Here is a 15,000-nt window from a genome sequence, read left to right as displayed (position 1 = left end):
GAGATTACATTACTAGATGTAATGGCCAATGCATGTTGGCTGTCCATCAATCAAGACATGTTACCTTGCAAAATGAGTGTGCCTTTGGATGACAAACTCTTCATCATATCGTTCATGTAGCAAAAGCTATAGCCTGTATCTTTCTTGGCCTACCTGGTGTGCTGTGGAATCAACTAGAGTTCAAAGTATAGCCGAAAGGTAGAATACAACTGTTTCATATCGAGCTAAATGGACATTATATCAAAGTTTTAGGTCACCTCCTGGCATTGGTAACATGACCCACATTGTCTCACACAACCTTGCTACTAGTCGCACATTTGGTCTGTTTGCATTTTGTCACCCTAATCAGTTACCATGACAGCTCGTGTCCCTCCTTGGGTAACTAAATTGCCCTTCACTGGGGATAAGACTGTAAGATTTCTTCTTTCATAACATTAGTATAGTCAAGCCAAAGCGAGGACATTAAACTGAAATGTATAACGGACAGACATTCTGCAGTTGTAGTGGTAGTGTAATGCAAGTCAGAGACCAATGTGTCAAAAAGCAGTCAGGAGCTGGGTCTACTCGTGACCCTCTGACGCGATGGAATCACATTTTATTCATTTCACTTCAGGAAAGAATGTCCTTAGCTAGATTCTTTTAAAGCATCTTGATAAACCTGTTCTGTTTGAGAATGACACACTACAGAATAACTCATCACAGTGTACGGCCGTTTTGTGGAGTTGTAGCTGTCTTACCTGCGCCGAAGTGGTCACCCTCGATTTGGGGCACGTCATCAGAGAAATCCAAGGTAGCGCCGCTAATATCCACCATGTCATCGTCACTAGTCCCGCTGTTGTAGTTGTCGTTGCAAAACCCCGAGTTTTCCATATCCTCTGTGGGGAAAACACATACACATCGTCAGATGGTGCCCTATAATGGACCTTTGACCACTGGTACAAAACAAATGGGCACGTTTCCAAACTATACTGTTGCAATACACAAATGCCAAACGGCCCTGCTGTAAACTGCCCCAGTGACCCAAAACATTACTTTCTGGAGACCTACAAACTTTAGACCCGTCCAAAAATGGATCTCACCTCTGCGGTAAACATTGTTGTATTTTCTGAATGAGATTAAGGTATGCAACATTTCAAAGCATGAACTAGCCGATGTCGCCGCTTCCTACAACTGTCTGGCCAAGCATCCTCATTTCAACTCCACAACCCACTAACCTACAGATGACAAAGCTATACGAGCCAATAAGAAAAACACATTGCACAAGCGACTATTAATTTGCCCAATGGGGTCATTTATAGCTAACCTACCGTCAAACAGCCAATGGCAAATCGATGTCGGGAACATACGAATACAGACAAGTTGTCATTTTGATAAACCCCTCTATCACTTTTGACAGTTGATGTCATTATCGAGGTGGCTATACTACTACAGTAGCCAAATAACCCTCAAGTGGCTCTGCATGGATAAACCATTACAATTGAAAGACAAAGCTATCCTACAACAAAAACTTTATCTGGGTCAATTAGCTACAGTTAAACCAACTTCATCTACGGCGAACAAAAGGGACCCTTTCTGAAATACTTCACAGTTGGCAAACTAGGTAGCTAATATGCCTCTGTTTCAAACCAAGTTACACGAATAGTATATATCCATACCTTATCGGTGATGTCTGCTAATACTTGAATAATAACCTGGCCTGTCTTGTGACAAGGGTTTAAAATGCTGTAAGCTAGCCTGCTAGCTAGCTACGCTAGCTGGAGCACCGCGAAGGAAAAATATAACTTATATTCCGGTTATTGAGCTAACTGAGACGAAAAACATGCGTCATTTCGAGTACGAGAACACGTCAGCCAGTTTCTCAGGATGCCATCTTACGTCCAGACCCCTGCGCCACCGATGACATTATGATTCATGTAAAATAAACAAACTGAGTTGGTTGCGTCCCAAGCGCCATAAATCCCTCTTCTGGAAAATGCTAGCGACACATATGTGGTCCCTTCTACAGTAGGAGCTGTGCAGATACTGGCGCCAGCTCTGAGGTAGGCTCCACACTGCCGTCTAGTGTTGAGGAAGAGCGCAGAAATTCATATTCTGCGCATCGAAAGTCTTCCCTGATGTCTGGGAAGAGTCAGTTTCTAGGTACCACCCCTGGAAATGAAGGTATGGAGGCAGATTTGGAAACATACACTTTTACTACACCATAGTGAGGATACTCCTGGAACTGTCTAATATGGCTAACACAAGCATGGGAATGATACATTGTGATCATTAGTGGGTAAGCAGTAGAACTTGTATATTGGGATTTTATTTTATTTTATCTTATTTTTGATTTATTGTCAATGTTATGTTTGATATACGTTAATGCCTTTTTTTAGGTTGTATAGTCTTTTTCACTCTGGCAGGGGGACTGCCAATGGAAACTAGCCTTTTGGCTATAATTGGGTGCATTTACATTTTAATGTTCATGAATGTACACTGTCCCTCTTGATCAAATAAACAAATTGATTGATTGATTGATTGATTGATTGATTGATTGATACATCACAGTGTCATTGTCCGTGGTGTGAAAGATGGAGTCTCAGGAATGGTGTGGACCACTGATACAGTTGTGAATAAGTGCGAAGTACTTGCCACAGTTATGCTTGGATATCCCAAGACAAAAAAAAATGTGTAAGTCGCCCCAAAAATACTATGGCATCACGTACACAGAGAGCATTCACAACTGAGACACAAAAAAAATCAGGCATTAGAAATGTGATTTCAGTAGACTTCATCTCTTTTATTTGTTTTTGTTGCTCATCTTAAGGGTATCAGTAGGATAATGTGCTATATGCTAAGACTGGCTTCAGCAGTAACAGTGGGGACAATGACATTCTGACATTGGAAGGAAAACAGGGCAAAACCAAGATACACTTTATTTTAAGTAGTCTTGGGTACGAAATACCTAATGCCTAGTTGATTGATTAATTTGTTAATTAGTTATTAATTACTGTACTTCTCACACAACCTTTACCGACAGAAAGTGCATTGTACCTACGGTTACTTAAAATTACTTAAGTCACTCAAAGGCCCTTAAGTGCAATCCCAAACCCTGGTACAATCATAAGTCATTCTATTTAGCCTGACCCTTCCATGTGCAGGCCAATACGTTCATGTCCACTAAATCGAATTCAGATTTTTCATCAAGTTTTGCTTTAATCTTACAGACACAAAACAAGCAACCAGTAGTTCTGTGGCACAATCATGCTTTTTGATTCATTTTGTTACATCAAGCAAAGCTTAGTTTTTCTCCCTGCAGGCATACACTGGGAGCAAAGGGAACTTATGGGCTGGAGTGATCGCACACACACACACACACACACACACACACACACACACACACACACACACACACACACACACACACATTGAACTCAGTTAAGGCAGTAGTCTTGAGAGAGGTGGTGAGGCAGAGAGGGTGTAGGAGAAGGCAGTGTCAGAGGACTTTGCTGTGAGAGAACGAGAGTTGCCACAAAGCAGACGACTACTTCAGGAACAGCGATACAACAGCCGACGTCATCAGTGAGAAGTAACAGACTAGCCAACAACAGAGGCACCATCGACAGAGGCAGGAGGATGAGTAATTTTGTATACCGAGGGGACTGAATGCTGCAGCCCCTGTCACCAACACGGCACAAGCAAACAAACAAACAAACAATATGGTAAACACTCTACAGCCATCAAAACCACACCTACGTGATGTCACGAGAAAGGTTTCAGGAGTTCGACTGGGTTTGAAGTGTATGAGCTAAACTTGAATCACAACCAGAAAAATTAGCTTGAGATATAATGTAACGGATGATAAAGCAGAAGTCAACCTTCCGTAACTCTCTCTCTCGTTATACATAGTGTCTGCTTGTCTTTAGGTAACATCACAGTGTATACGTATGTCATGCCAACTACTGTTAAAAGGCTACTGTGTGACTCACAGTGGTCTGATAAGGAAGACAGTCATGCTTGATCCCATCTTAATTGTGATCGAGTTATCCCGGTGAACTTTGGTCAAGAATCTGACCAGTGCTAAATTACAGAGGAAAGTTGCTGGTGATCGGACAAGGTTATCTAAACTGGTCATCGAAGGAGAACGGGTCAAACAGGTTTGCACTAGTGGACGCACACACTCACACACTGGCCCACATCTAATGCGCTGAACAGTATTGACGTTGAATAATCACACCTACTCCTACTAGAGTTTTGGGTTAAAAGATTGTGAAAATGTGTTACGAGTGAAGTTTGCTATGCTTGTAAACCAACTACTGGAAAACAGTTTTTGCTACATTCACTCATCATCAACTACGCCAAAGAAACTGTAATACATAGATAAATGCGTTGTCATGGAGAGGACAATAACTATGAGTGGGAAGCTTTTTCAGGCACAGGTTATAATGCTAAAGCTAACGCTATGCCCTTTTATGAGTGGGAGTAGGTTCATTTGGGTGGGGTGAGGTGAGTTAAGTGGGGGGGGAGCAGGACTTTAGTCATCGGGGGCAGGGATCTTCTCCATGGTAGGCTCCACTCCCCAGATCTCACGAGCGTATTGGGCGATGGTGCGGTCACTGGAGAACTTGCCGCAGCCGGCGATGTTGAGCACCACTTTCTTTGTCCACTCTTTAGTGTTCTGATCAGGAGAAAGTTAGAAAAAAGTGCAGAAGCATTCAATAACCAGCTACTTGCGATCTTGTTATTCCTAGTGAAGGTGATGTCTACATACATATAAATGTATTTTTTTTATAATTGTATTTATTTATATGACATTATTTCCTTATGTGCCCATTACGACAGGGCATAACATGTTATGTTTACTACAATGACTAAATAGTTTGTGTGACTGTTCAGGGGTTTTGCTGTTATATTGTCAGATGTCTTAGTAGCTAATATGATAACAGTAGAGTTTTACCCTATAAAATACAATCTAATATTAACAAATATAATCCCTAAAAACAACTTACCTTATACAAAGCACTAACTTTGTCCTGGCATTTGATGTAATCTTCAAAGTCAGCAAAGACCTTAAACCTTGAATAAATATACAACAAATAGGATACCAAATTAGTAAAGGACAACATGAGAGTCTGTGTAGAATATGTGCAGAATTTGTGGACAGCCTGTGTAGGGCTTCTACTGGGTGGAGGAGAACAAGGCCGTCGCCTCAGGGAAGCCGAAGGGAAAATCCTGAAGAGTCTTTAGAATCTTTAAGCACTGTGCAGGTTTGAAGTGGATAGGGTTGGTGTGTGTGTTAATAGACAGTAAGGTATTCACAGGGGATGCACCGTATAAGAAAACAGATCCAAATACTGGATGGATCGTTTGATAAAGGTACTGCATAATTACACAGTGAGATTTTATAGATTGTTTGATAAAGGTACTGCATAATTACACAGTGAGATTTTATAGATCGTTTGATAAAGGTACTGCATAATTACACAGTGAGATTTTATAGATCGTTTGATAAAGGTACTGCATAATTACACAGTGAGATTTTATAGATCGTTTGATAAAGGTACTGCATAATTACACAGTGAGATTTTATAGATCGTTTGATGTAGGTACTGCATAATTACACAGTGAGATAGTATAGATCGTTTGATGTAGGTACTGCATAATTACACAGTGAGAATTTATAGATCGTTTTAAAAAGCAGATCCAGATCCTACCTGTCATAGTTCATGAGCATGTCGACCAGGTCACTGAAGAGTTCGGGTTCACTGGGGCAGAAGTGGCCCCCAGCTATCTGATCCATAGCCTGTTTCAGCTCGGGGAGGCGGTTGTAGTACTCGCTTGCATTATATCTGGACGGTGAGAAAAAGGTACATAGTAAATGGACTGCCTTTATATAGCGCTTCGGTACTCATAGAGCACTCAAAGCGCTTTACTTGTTATTGCCTTAGACGTCTACCCATTCACACATCGATGGCAGAGGCTACTATCTAAAGTGCAGTTGTGGGTTCACTGTCTTGCTCAAGGACACATTGACACTTAGTAGAGGAGGAGCCGGGATCGAACTAGCAACCTTCCAATTAAGGATGGGGAACTTACTGATGAACGCACAACCCAATACTGTGATGAGCATTGCACCTCCATTTGACCTCTGCTGTGGCTAAAACTACATTGCTAAGCTGACCCCTATACTAGAAACACTCTCCCATCTCACCACTGTAATGTAAAAAACTACATATCCCATCTAACCCCTGCACTATAATGAAAAGACATCTCCCATGAACCTCTCATTGGAATCTGTCAATTATACACTACAACTACAACTCCCATCTCACCCCTGCACTGTGAAGAAGAGAAAAGAAAATACATTTCCCAGCTCACCCCTTCTTATCCATGGCCTCCACATCCTCCACCCTCATGCCAAAGATGAAGAGGTTCTCCTCGCCCGCCTCCTCTGCCATCTCCACGTTGGCTCCGTCCATGGTGCCGATGGTGAGGGCGCCGTTCAGCATGAACTTCATGTTGCCTGTGCCCGACGCCTCCGTGCCCGCGGTGGAGATCTGCTCGGACAGGTCCGCAGCAGGGATGGCTGAGCGAGAGGACGAGAAACAGAGGGATTGGTGGGGAGAGGACGAGAAACAGAAAGCAGGAGAGAGAGAGAGAGAGAGAGTATATAGGTGTGTGTGTGTGTGTGTGAGAGAGAGAGTGAGAGATGTGTGTGTGTGTGTGTGTGTGTGTGTGTGTGTGTGTGTGTGTGTGTGTGTGTGAGAGAGAGAGAGAGAGAGAGAAAGAGAAAGAAAATGAGGATATAATTCAGTGTTTGAATGGCAGGGATGAACAGCTGGAAATGTTCCAGTGGAATATGGCGTTGTAGATATACACCAAAACTCTGTGTTGCATTTCTTTGTACCTTTCTCAGCCAAAGTGACGCGGTAGTTCTCCAGGAAAATGACCTTGAGGCGATCGCCAATCACAGGGTCGTGGTTGACCACCTCACCAATGGCGGTGATGAGGCGAATGATTTTCTTGGCGGTGTGATAACCTGGAGCAGCCTTAAAGAGAGAGAGAGAGAGAGAGAATCCATGAGTTGTCAGTCGAAAGTCTATTAGGTTAAAAACACAACTGAAGAAATGGAACAGTGTCCCAAACATGAGAAGGGAAAAAGTACATACAACTTTTAAACTGGTGTAGCAAAAGTATTAAGCTAACTAAATAATTTACCTTTCCTCCAATCATGACTGTCCTTGGGGTCCAGACCTTGTTGGGCTCCTTCTTAATGCCTGATTAAAAAGGAGAGTGAGTCAGCTTTTTTAAGACTGTCAGCTAGCACTGAACCCAACAGAACAGGAGTGACACTAACGGCTGTACTGTGTAAGAGTTATAGAGGTGAACAGGAGTGACACTGACGGTTGTACTGGGTAAGAGTTATAGAGGTGAACAGGAGTGACACTGACGGTTGTATTGGGTAAGAATTACAGCGTTGAACAGGAGTGACACTGACGGTTGTACTGGGTAAGAGTTATAGAGGTGAACAGGAGTGACACTGACGGTTGTATTGGGTAAGAGTTATAGAGGTGAACAGGAGTGACACTGACGGTTGTAGAGGGTGATGATGTGCAGGCAGTTGAGCAGCTGCCTCTTGTACTCGTGGATCCTCTTCACGTGCAGATCAAACATGGAGTTGGGGTTGATCTTCACCTTGTAGTGCTCCTCAAGGTGGACAGCGAACTTCATCTTATTCTCCTGTGGAGGAATCAGATTGTTGTGTTCTTCAGTTCAGTTTATGCTTAAAGTTTGTGTTTTACAGTACAGATACAAAACAGATCCAAGTGACAGTAGGATGATTAGGGCCGTTGTGAGACAAACATTTGGGTTCAGACCTGCTTAATTTTGTTGACATCACGGAGGAAAGCGTCATCATCCACAAACTTCCGCAGCTTCTTAAGCTGGTCTAGATCACGAATGAAGTCCTCTCCAATTCTCTGTAATGGTTTGGGAGATAAAGGTCAGGAGGTCATTAAAGATCCTCACATTAACACAAGTGACTTACTGTACTCTAGGTTTCTGATAATTTTTTTAATTGTCAATCGACATTTCAGATTTAAGAAAGCCCGACTTGGGAAGTCAACGGGCAACCTCTTTTTTGTCAACTCCTTTTTGTCTACGAAGCACAAACCCTGATATAGTAGGTAGAAGAATTAAAGGGGTGAATTTAGCCTATCCAGTTCCTGAGCTGGTGTGGAAACCTGACAAGAAGGTTTTACCGTTCTATTGCATAATATATTTCTATTCTATACCTCTGCGATGACCTCAGCGAGTCCAGGGTTGCACATGACCAGCCAGCGGCGAGGAGTGATACCGTTCGTCTTGTTCTGGAACTTATCGGGATCAGCCTCATAGAAATCCTTAAAACTGTGGACAAAAGCAGACACAACCAATCAAACTCTACCTTCATACACCAAAGCCATTTTGTGACTGGTGACAGTTAGTCAAACAAGAACTGACCCTGGAACAGATATAGCCCTGATAATTATTATTATTGTTGTTGTTATTGTTTTTGTTGTTGTTATTATTATTATTATTATTATAGTAATAATAGATGGTTTTATTTTTAAATTATACTTAATGTTGTTTTATGAATGTAATTTCATTATGTGTAGGAGTCTTGTAGGTATATTTTATGGGTAACACAGGCCACTTGATTTTGTATGTATAGATAACTTGATAGCTCTTCTGCAATGTCTGATAAATATATAAAGGACTTGAGAGGTCTTGAGAAGGATCGTGTGTTTGACAGTCAAGAGAAATCATTTAGAAAGAGGACTGCAGCAGGTCGTACACAGAAGCTTTGATGATCTCGGAGTGGATGCGGGCGACTCCGTTGACGGCGTGGGAGCCCACGATGCAGAGGTGAGCCATGTTGATCTTCTTCTGGTCGCCCTCCTCAATCAGGGACATGCGACGCAGGCGGTCGGCATCTCCAGGGAAGAGAGAGGCAATGCGCTGATTGGGGAAGAGAGAGAGATACAGTTATATATAGTAGTATACTGTGTAGAGTTGTATACCTATAGAGAGGGTATAAGATGGATATGTGGAGCCCTGTTTCGTTTTATGAGCTCTGAATGCCTGACAAGATGATGTAGGCATAGATCAGTTCATAGGTCATAGGTCAAATATTAGTTATGCCTTTACCAACAATGTGATTGGCTGTTCATAATCCAGGACAGGACTTCCAGTTACAAATCCGCCGTGTTTAGCTTTACCGACTCCTCCATTCATTTTCCCGTCGATGATTTGTCTCCTGACTTAGGATGTCTCTGCTTCGGTGCATTCTCTTGTAAAGCTTGCAGTTTGTTTAACTCAGACTGACACAACACCCATCCTGGAATCTACTGCAAATCATGAATCATGAATGCGCTGAACACTCCCCTCCCCTCTCCTCCCCCAACCCCCCAAACTGCCATTTTATGGGCTGCAACTAATGTACCAAGTGTAAGTGCTATGGGTTGAAAATCCATGGTACCTCCAGGTGGCGGCGGTTGATCTCGTAGACGATCTCCAGGTGGCGGGGCAGGAGGTTCTGGAACAGGTCGATGGGCCAGCGCTCCAGGGCCTCGGGGAGGACTGTGTGGTTAGTGTAGGCACATGTACGCACACAGATATCCCAGGCCTGCCATAGAGGGAGAGAGAGAGAGAGAGTGAGAGAGTGAGAGAGAGAGGGAGAGGGAGAGGGAAAGGGATAGAGAGAGGGAGAGGGAGTCAGGACATGACAGGAATAATACCACTTTTCATATTTATCCAGGATTACAGTACTCCCAGGGCAGCATTTATGAGCTTTAGCCATTTTTAGCACGTGATAAAAGCCGACTCTGATACACAAAGCCAGTAACGGTGTGTCTGTATGAATTAATAACAGCAAGATAAAGTAGCTTTCATGTGCTGCACTCGATGAGGGCTGACAGTGACACGACAGTCGAGGCACATCAGGTTAATAAGTAAAAAGGATAACACCTGTTACATTGTGGAACTCCTATTTTAGGATCCTTTTGGGAGATGGGTTTGCAAAAGGATGCAGATCTCAACCAATTGCAGGTCATCCAGGGGTGCAGCTTCTTTTGCACTGAGATATTTCTTCTCATAATCTATTCTATTCTATACTATTCTGTTCTGTTCTGTTCTATTCTATTCTATTCTATTCTATTCTATTCTATTCTATTCTAGTCTAGTCTAGTCTATTCTATTCTGTTCTGTTCTATTCTATTCTATTATATTATATTATATTCTGTTCTGTTCTGTTCTGTTCTGTTCTATTCTGTTCTGTTCTATTCTATTCTATTCTGTTATATTCTGTTATATTCTGTTATATATTAATAACAATCTCACCTTGTCCCAGTCGATTTTCTCATCATCCAGGAGGATCCTCATGAGCTCTGGGATGGCCATGGCGGGGTGTGTGTCATTGAGCTGGATGGCCACCTGCAGGTACAGACAGCAGGGAGAGAGACGTCAGAACCAGACAGAGAAGAGAGGCAACACACTGAGGGAGAGTGTGGCAAGAATCACGGGGAGACTGAGGGAGCCCGTGTCAGGAAATTATGGAACTGGCGTGAGCTGTTACTGGGAAGCTCTGTCATGGGGAAACTGATAGCTTCAGAGACACTCTGGATTGGAACCACTGGGATGGGTGTCAAAAACGTTTTGTAATTTTTTTATTTTACTTGAGGTCCATCTATTGTGTGATGTGTGGATGGCTGAGGAGGTAGGCAGAACTGCTGGGAAAAATGGGAATAGCTAGGAGTCACAGACAGCTACTGGAGCAGTGGAATGGGAAACACTGGGAATTACTGGGACCTCCTCAGAGACACGAGAGAAAACAGATTTTTTTTCTTGTGCTGTAGGCCCGTATACTGTGGAATGGGTGCACTGCGGCAGAAAAGAGGACGTCTCATTTTATCTCAGTAAAGGGTAATTCGCTTTCACTGTCACTGTTATGAAATGGAGATTACTCTGGGATTACACCTGCCAATATCCATTATCACAGAAAATTAAATAGTCCAGGCGTGAACCTCCTGTGAGCCAACACACTCACTCCCCATCATAGCGTGTCCGGTAGGTTTAATGTGATTATGTAAGGCTATGCTACGCTATCTGTAGTGCTCTTTTACCTTATCAGGGAGTGTGGTCAGGTCTACGCGCACAATCTCTGTGGAGCCGAATTTGGAGGCTTTGAAGCGACGGATGATGTCCTGAAGAGTAGCAGCGACCACAAAGTACTCCTGCTTCAGACGCAACTCCTTGCCCTCAAAGAACTACGATACACACAAATATACAGGTACAATAAATATACAAATATACAGGTTTAGAAGATACAATTAACAAACTGTACCATTAGAGCACACTAGGCACATACAAACAAAGTAGTAATAGTTATAATGAGTGTAAAACGTTCAAACGATAAATTGTTTTATAAATAAATAAATCTACCATATTCCAGTGGTTAAGGACTAAATTAAGTTTTTTAATTAAATTATTTTAATTGTATTATATGAGTTATTTCTGAGCAATAGTAAAACGTTCTCCCTCACGTTGTCGTTGGGGTAGAGGACACGGGAGATGTTCTCAGCCAGGTTCCTGTCCAGCACAGCCTGGATGTAGCCGCCCACGTTAACTGTTCAAACAGAAGCACACCAAGATTATTTCAAAATAAAATAAATAAATAAATAAAATAATGTAACGATAGTCATTGTTGAACCAAGCTATTAGTAACTGTACACCTGCTCTATGGTGCTTTTTCTTTTAAAAAATATATGCGTTTGATATAATTTGGTACACAAACCACTACAGCTAAAGTCATATAATAGTATGCTTGCTTTCTCTAAAAATGAATGACAAATCAATGAAAACATTCAGTGACATTCACATACTTTCTACAAGAGTTTCACTGAAGGAGGTGAACACCATATGGAGGTCTATTTACGTTACAGAGAGAAATGCCATGGTATGCCTAACCCTACATGACTATTTCCTGTTCAGAGGCCTGACACACTCACAGTCCTTGAGGTTGAATTCACAGGGGGCTTTGGCGGACCACAGTCTCATGGTGTTGACGATGTTGTTCCTGTAGCCTGGGACGGGCGTGTCATAAGGCAGCGCCAGGACAACCTGACAACACAGTCAACATGAGGCTCAAGAACACTGACTGTCAATCAAACACATAATCGAGAGACAATGTCCAGACACATACCCGTGCTTGTATTTTCAGATTATTTATATAGTAATGCAGATATAGAGTGTAATTATCTTCTAATTATAATAGTTAAAATAATAATTAAAATAAACTTTTAAGATTCTTCCCTCTAAATCTCTGAACTCACTATGTGCTTGTAGTTCCAGACAGTGTGAATGAGACGTGTACAAAACACTTAGACCAGGAAAAACACAAGTGGTTGTGAGAACAGGAGTTCACCACTAATCTCTGATGACACACTGTTTCTCACCTGTCCGCCACCCATTTCACTCCATAAATCAAACACATGACTCAAGCACGGATTACATGATCATATCTTTACAACTGTTTTAAAAATACATACTGCATTGTTGTAATGTCTTTTCCTATGCAAATGGTATAGAATTCATACTCTATATTTTAATACTTTAATACTACATACTTTAAAATGACAAACACGGAATACAGGATCATATCTTTACAACTGTTTTAAATATACATACATTATGTATACATTCCATATGTGATGGACTGCACTGTTGTAATGTCCTTTCTAAGCAGATGGTGTAGCATTCATATTGTCTATGTACACCTAGATATCTAAGGTACTATTATCTTATACAGTATATGTCTTCTTTTTTATGATTCTTTAATTGTGATATTTTTTATCATGCCATCTTTGTCTAACACATGATGGGGAGAGTCGAGGAGGGGTAAAAATCACAAACAGCATAGGAAAAAGATGAATGGAAAGTGAAGGTTCTTTTCTGATGCCACACCGGGGTCTCTCACCTGTGTGTCCACCCATTTCACTCCGTCAGGGTGGTGCTCTGTCCTGCCGTAGAAGTGCACCGGGCGCATGTACTCAGGGCGGGCCTTCTCCCAAGGGTTGCCATAGCGCAGCCAATCGTCAGCCTCTTCAATCTGTGACAAGGTGTTAATCACTGTGACATTTGCCAATCACGATATGCATCAGCAAACCACTGTTTTTTAGTTTATTTTAGACCGCCCAACTTTTACTGATACTGGAGCCACAGTACCTGCCAGCCCTCTGAAATCTTCTGGTTGAAGATACCAAACTCGTAGCGGATGCCGTAGCCATAGGCAGCCAGACCCAGAGTCGCCATGGAGTCCAGGAAACATGCTGGGATAAAGCGGAAGAGAGGGTTGACGGGAATACGATTTACTGTATGTCACCTATGATTTATACTGACTTAAAGGAATATCCTGTACAACCATCACCTAATATGAAGAGGCACCAAGTTGTCTTTACTTATTAGGGAGAGACGAAAGATGTGTGTGTGTGTTTGCGTGTGTTTGTGTGTGAATGTGTAGCGTGGGGGTTACCTGCAAGACGGCCAAGGCCACCATTTCCCAGCCCGGCATCTTCCTCCATTTCCTGAAGCTCCTCCATGTCCAGACCAAGCTTGATAAACGCATCATCAATAAGCGTCAGAAAGACATCATCACTCAGCGCACATCAGTCAGCAAGAAACCCAGACACATCATCATTCACCATCAGCAACATACAACACAGCCATTCACCAACTTAGTCCACCAATGAAAACATAACATTTTGTATCTTTCTTGTATCTGACTAGAGTTGTATTGTTTCATAAAATAAAGTAAGTGGACTCTTAATTAAATTGATGCCTTAGTAAATAGAAAACTAAATCTGTCTAAATGCAAAATCACAGAACAGCCGAATAGCATTCTGATACAACAGCAGTGAAAAGAGCACAGTGGTTGGGTTACAAAACTGTGCACTCATGGGGCTCTCAGTGGAGATTAGATGAGATGGGACAGTCGGCGCCGCTTTATGACATCACTCATAGCTGACGCTGTGTGACAGGGCGAGAGAGACCTCGGCCAGCCTGAGAGAGGATTCCATTTTACACACCTCAAAACAAGGGGGTCAAAACTAAAAGCCTGTATCTGGAGCCGCATTCCGATAAACATTCACAGAGAGAGAGTGAGATTACCAAGACTCAGAGGATCACCAATGATCACAACATGGCTAGCAGGAAAAGAGCTTAGTGGCAAACCAGCAGAGATATTCCTTAGTGCATTACTACAGATTTATCCAAATAACTACAGAGTAAAACCTGACAAGGCACTTCAGTTGAGCCGAGTTCCTGATACATTTTTTTTTAGATAGAGAGAAAGCAATTCCTCTGTATAGTTATCTGTCAAACCAAAAATCTTAAGTCATTAATTACATATTTCCATCAAATACATCTGGCTTTTTATATAGTGTATCTCCCTCAGAAGCGTTGTAAATGATTCATGAGGTGTTCAGGAACTGCTAGAAGGCTGGTTAGCCCCCGGGCCCCGACTCACCTGGTAGATGGCCTCGTCACAGGCGTTCTCCAGTGCCAGGTTCACCATGGTGTTCTGCAGCGTCCGGCCCATGTAGAACTCCAGAGAGAGGTAGTAGACCCGCTGCACAGACACACACACAAACACACACACACACACACACACACACACACACACACACACACACACACACACACACACACACACACACACACACACACACACACACACACACACACACACACACACACAGGGTTAGACTCCTGCTCACACATACGCGTGTTTCATTCTCGTTGTCATCTCAACACCAAACAGGAAATCATACTTTGGGATATAACAGCATTCCTGAACTCCCTGAGTACACTGTCGCACAAGTGTTGGTGACTGCAAGTTCATTTTGTACTGTTAGTCAGGCCTACCATAGCTGTGTGCACATGTAATAACAAAGTAAGCAGTTGGAGATCTTGTACTCAACGAGA

General features: G+C 42.4%; 2 protein-coding genes across 4 annotated transcripts in view; both read right to left on the bottom strand.

Moving 5' to 3' along the window:
- Positions 1-2,013, bottom strand: part of clcn5b (chloride channel, voltage-sensitive 5b) — a 36,916-nt gene extending 34,903 nt beyond the window's left edge. Inside the window, exons 1-2 of one of the 3 annotated variants that reach the window (XM_012830862.3) lie at positions 1,876-2,013; positions 738-875 (exon numbers count right to left, since the gene is read on the bottom strand). In XM_012830862.3, coding sequence (XP_012686316.1) covers positions 738-875; positions 1,876-1,903 — 166 coding nt within the window. In that variant the 5' untranslated portion in view covers positions 1,904-2,013. The other 2 variants (XM_031585372.1, XM_031585371.1) reach the window with 2 other exon arrangements.
- A 745-nt stretch (positions 2,014-2,758) lies between these two features.
- Positions 2,759-15,000, bottom strand: part of pygmb (phosphorylase, glycogen, muscle b) — a 16,061-nt gene continuing 3,819 nt past the window's right edge. Inside the window, exons 2-20 of the mRNA XM_012830799.3 lie at positions 14,543-14,644; positions 13,550-13,628; positions 13,243-13,346; positions 12,995-13,126; positions 12,027-12,138; positions 11,562-11,644; positions 11,142-11,285; positions 10,360-10,452; positions 9,500-9,646; positions 8,816-8,979; positions 8,274-8,388; positions 7,857-7,958; positions 7,572-7,719; positions 7,198-7,256; positions 6,887-7,028; positions 6,358-6,565; positions 5,694-5,828; positions 4,989-5,055; positions 2,759-4,657 (exon numbers count right to left, since the gene is read on the bottom strand). Coding sequence (XP_012686253.1) covers positions 4,514-4,657; positions 4,989-5,055; positions 5,694-5,828; positions 6,358-6,565; positions 6,887-7,028; positions 7,198-7,256; positions 7,572-7,719; positions 7,857-7,958; positions 8,274-8,388; positions 8,816-8,979; positions 9,500-9,646; positions 10,360-10,452; positions 11,142-11,285; positions 11,562-11,644; positions 12,027-12,138; positions 12,995-13,126; positions 13,243-13,346; positions 13,550-13,628; positions 14,543-14,644 — 2,280 coding nt within the window. The 3' untranslated portion in view covers positions 2,759-4,513. The remainder of the gene's footprint in view (positions 4,658-4,988; positions 5,056-5,693; positions 5,829-6,357; positions 6,566-6,886; positions 7,029-7,197; positions 7,257-7,571; positions 7,720-7,856; positions 7,959-8,273; positions 8,389-8,815; positions 8,980-9,499; positions 9,647-10,359; positions 10,453-11,141; positions 11,286-11,561; positions 11,645-12,026; positions 12,139-12,994; positions 13,127-13,242; positions 13,347-13,549; positions 13,629-14,542; positions 14,645-15,000) is intronic.

This window comes from Clupea harengus, chromosome 18 (assembly GCF_900700415.2).
Source record: "Clupea harengus chromosome 18, Ch_v2.0.2, whole genome shotgun sequence".
Lineage (NCBI taxonomy): Eukaryota > Metazoa > Chordata > Actinopteri > Clupeiformes > Clupeidae > Clupea > Clupea harengus.
Note: the sequence above shows the minus strand (reverse complement) of the source record. Positions and strands in the feature narration are given on the sequence as shown.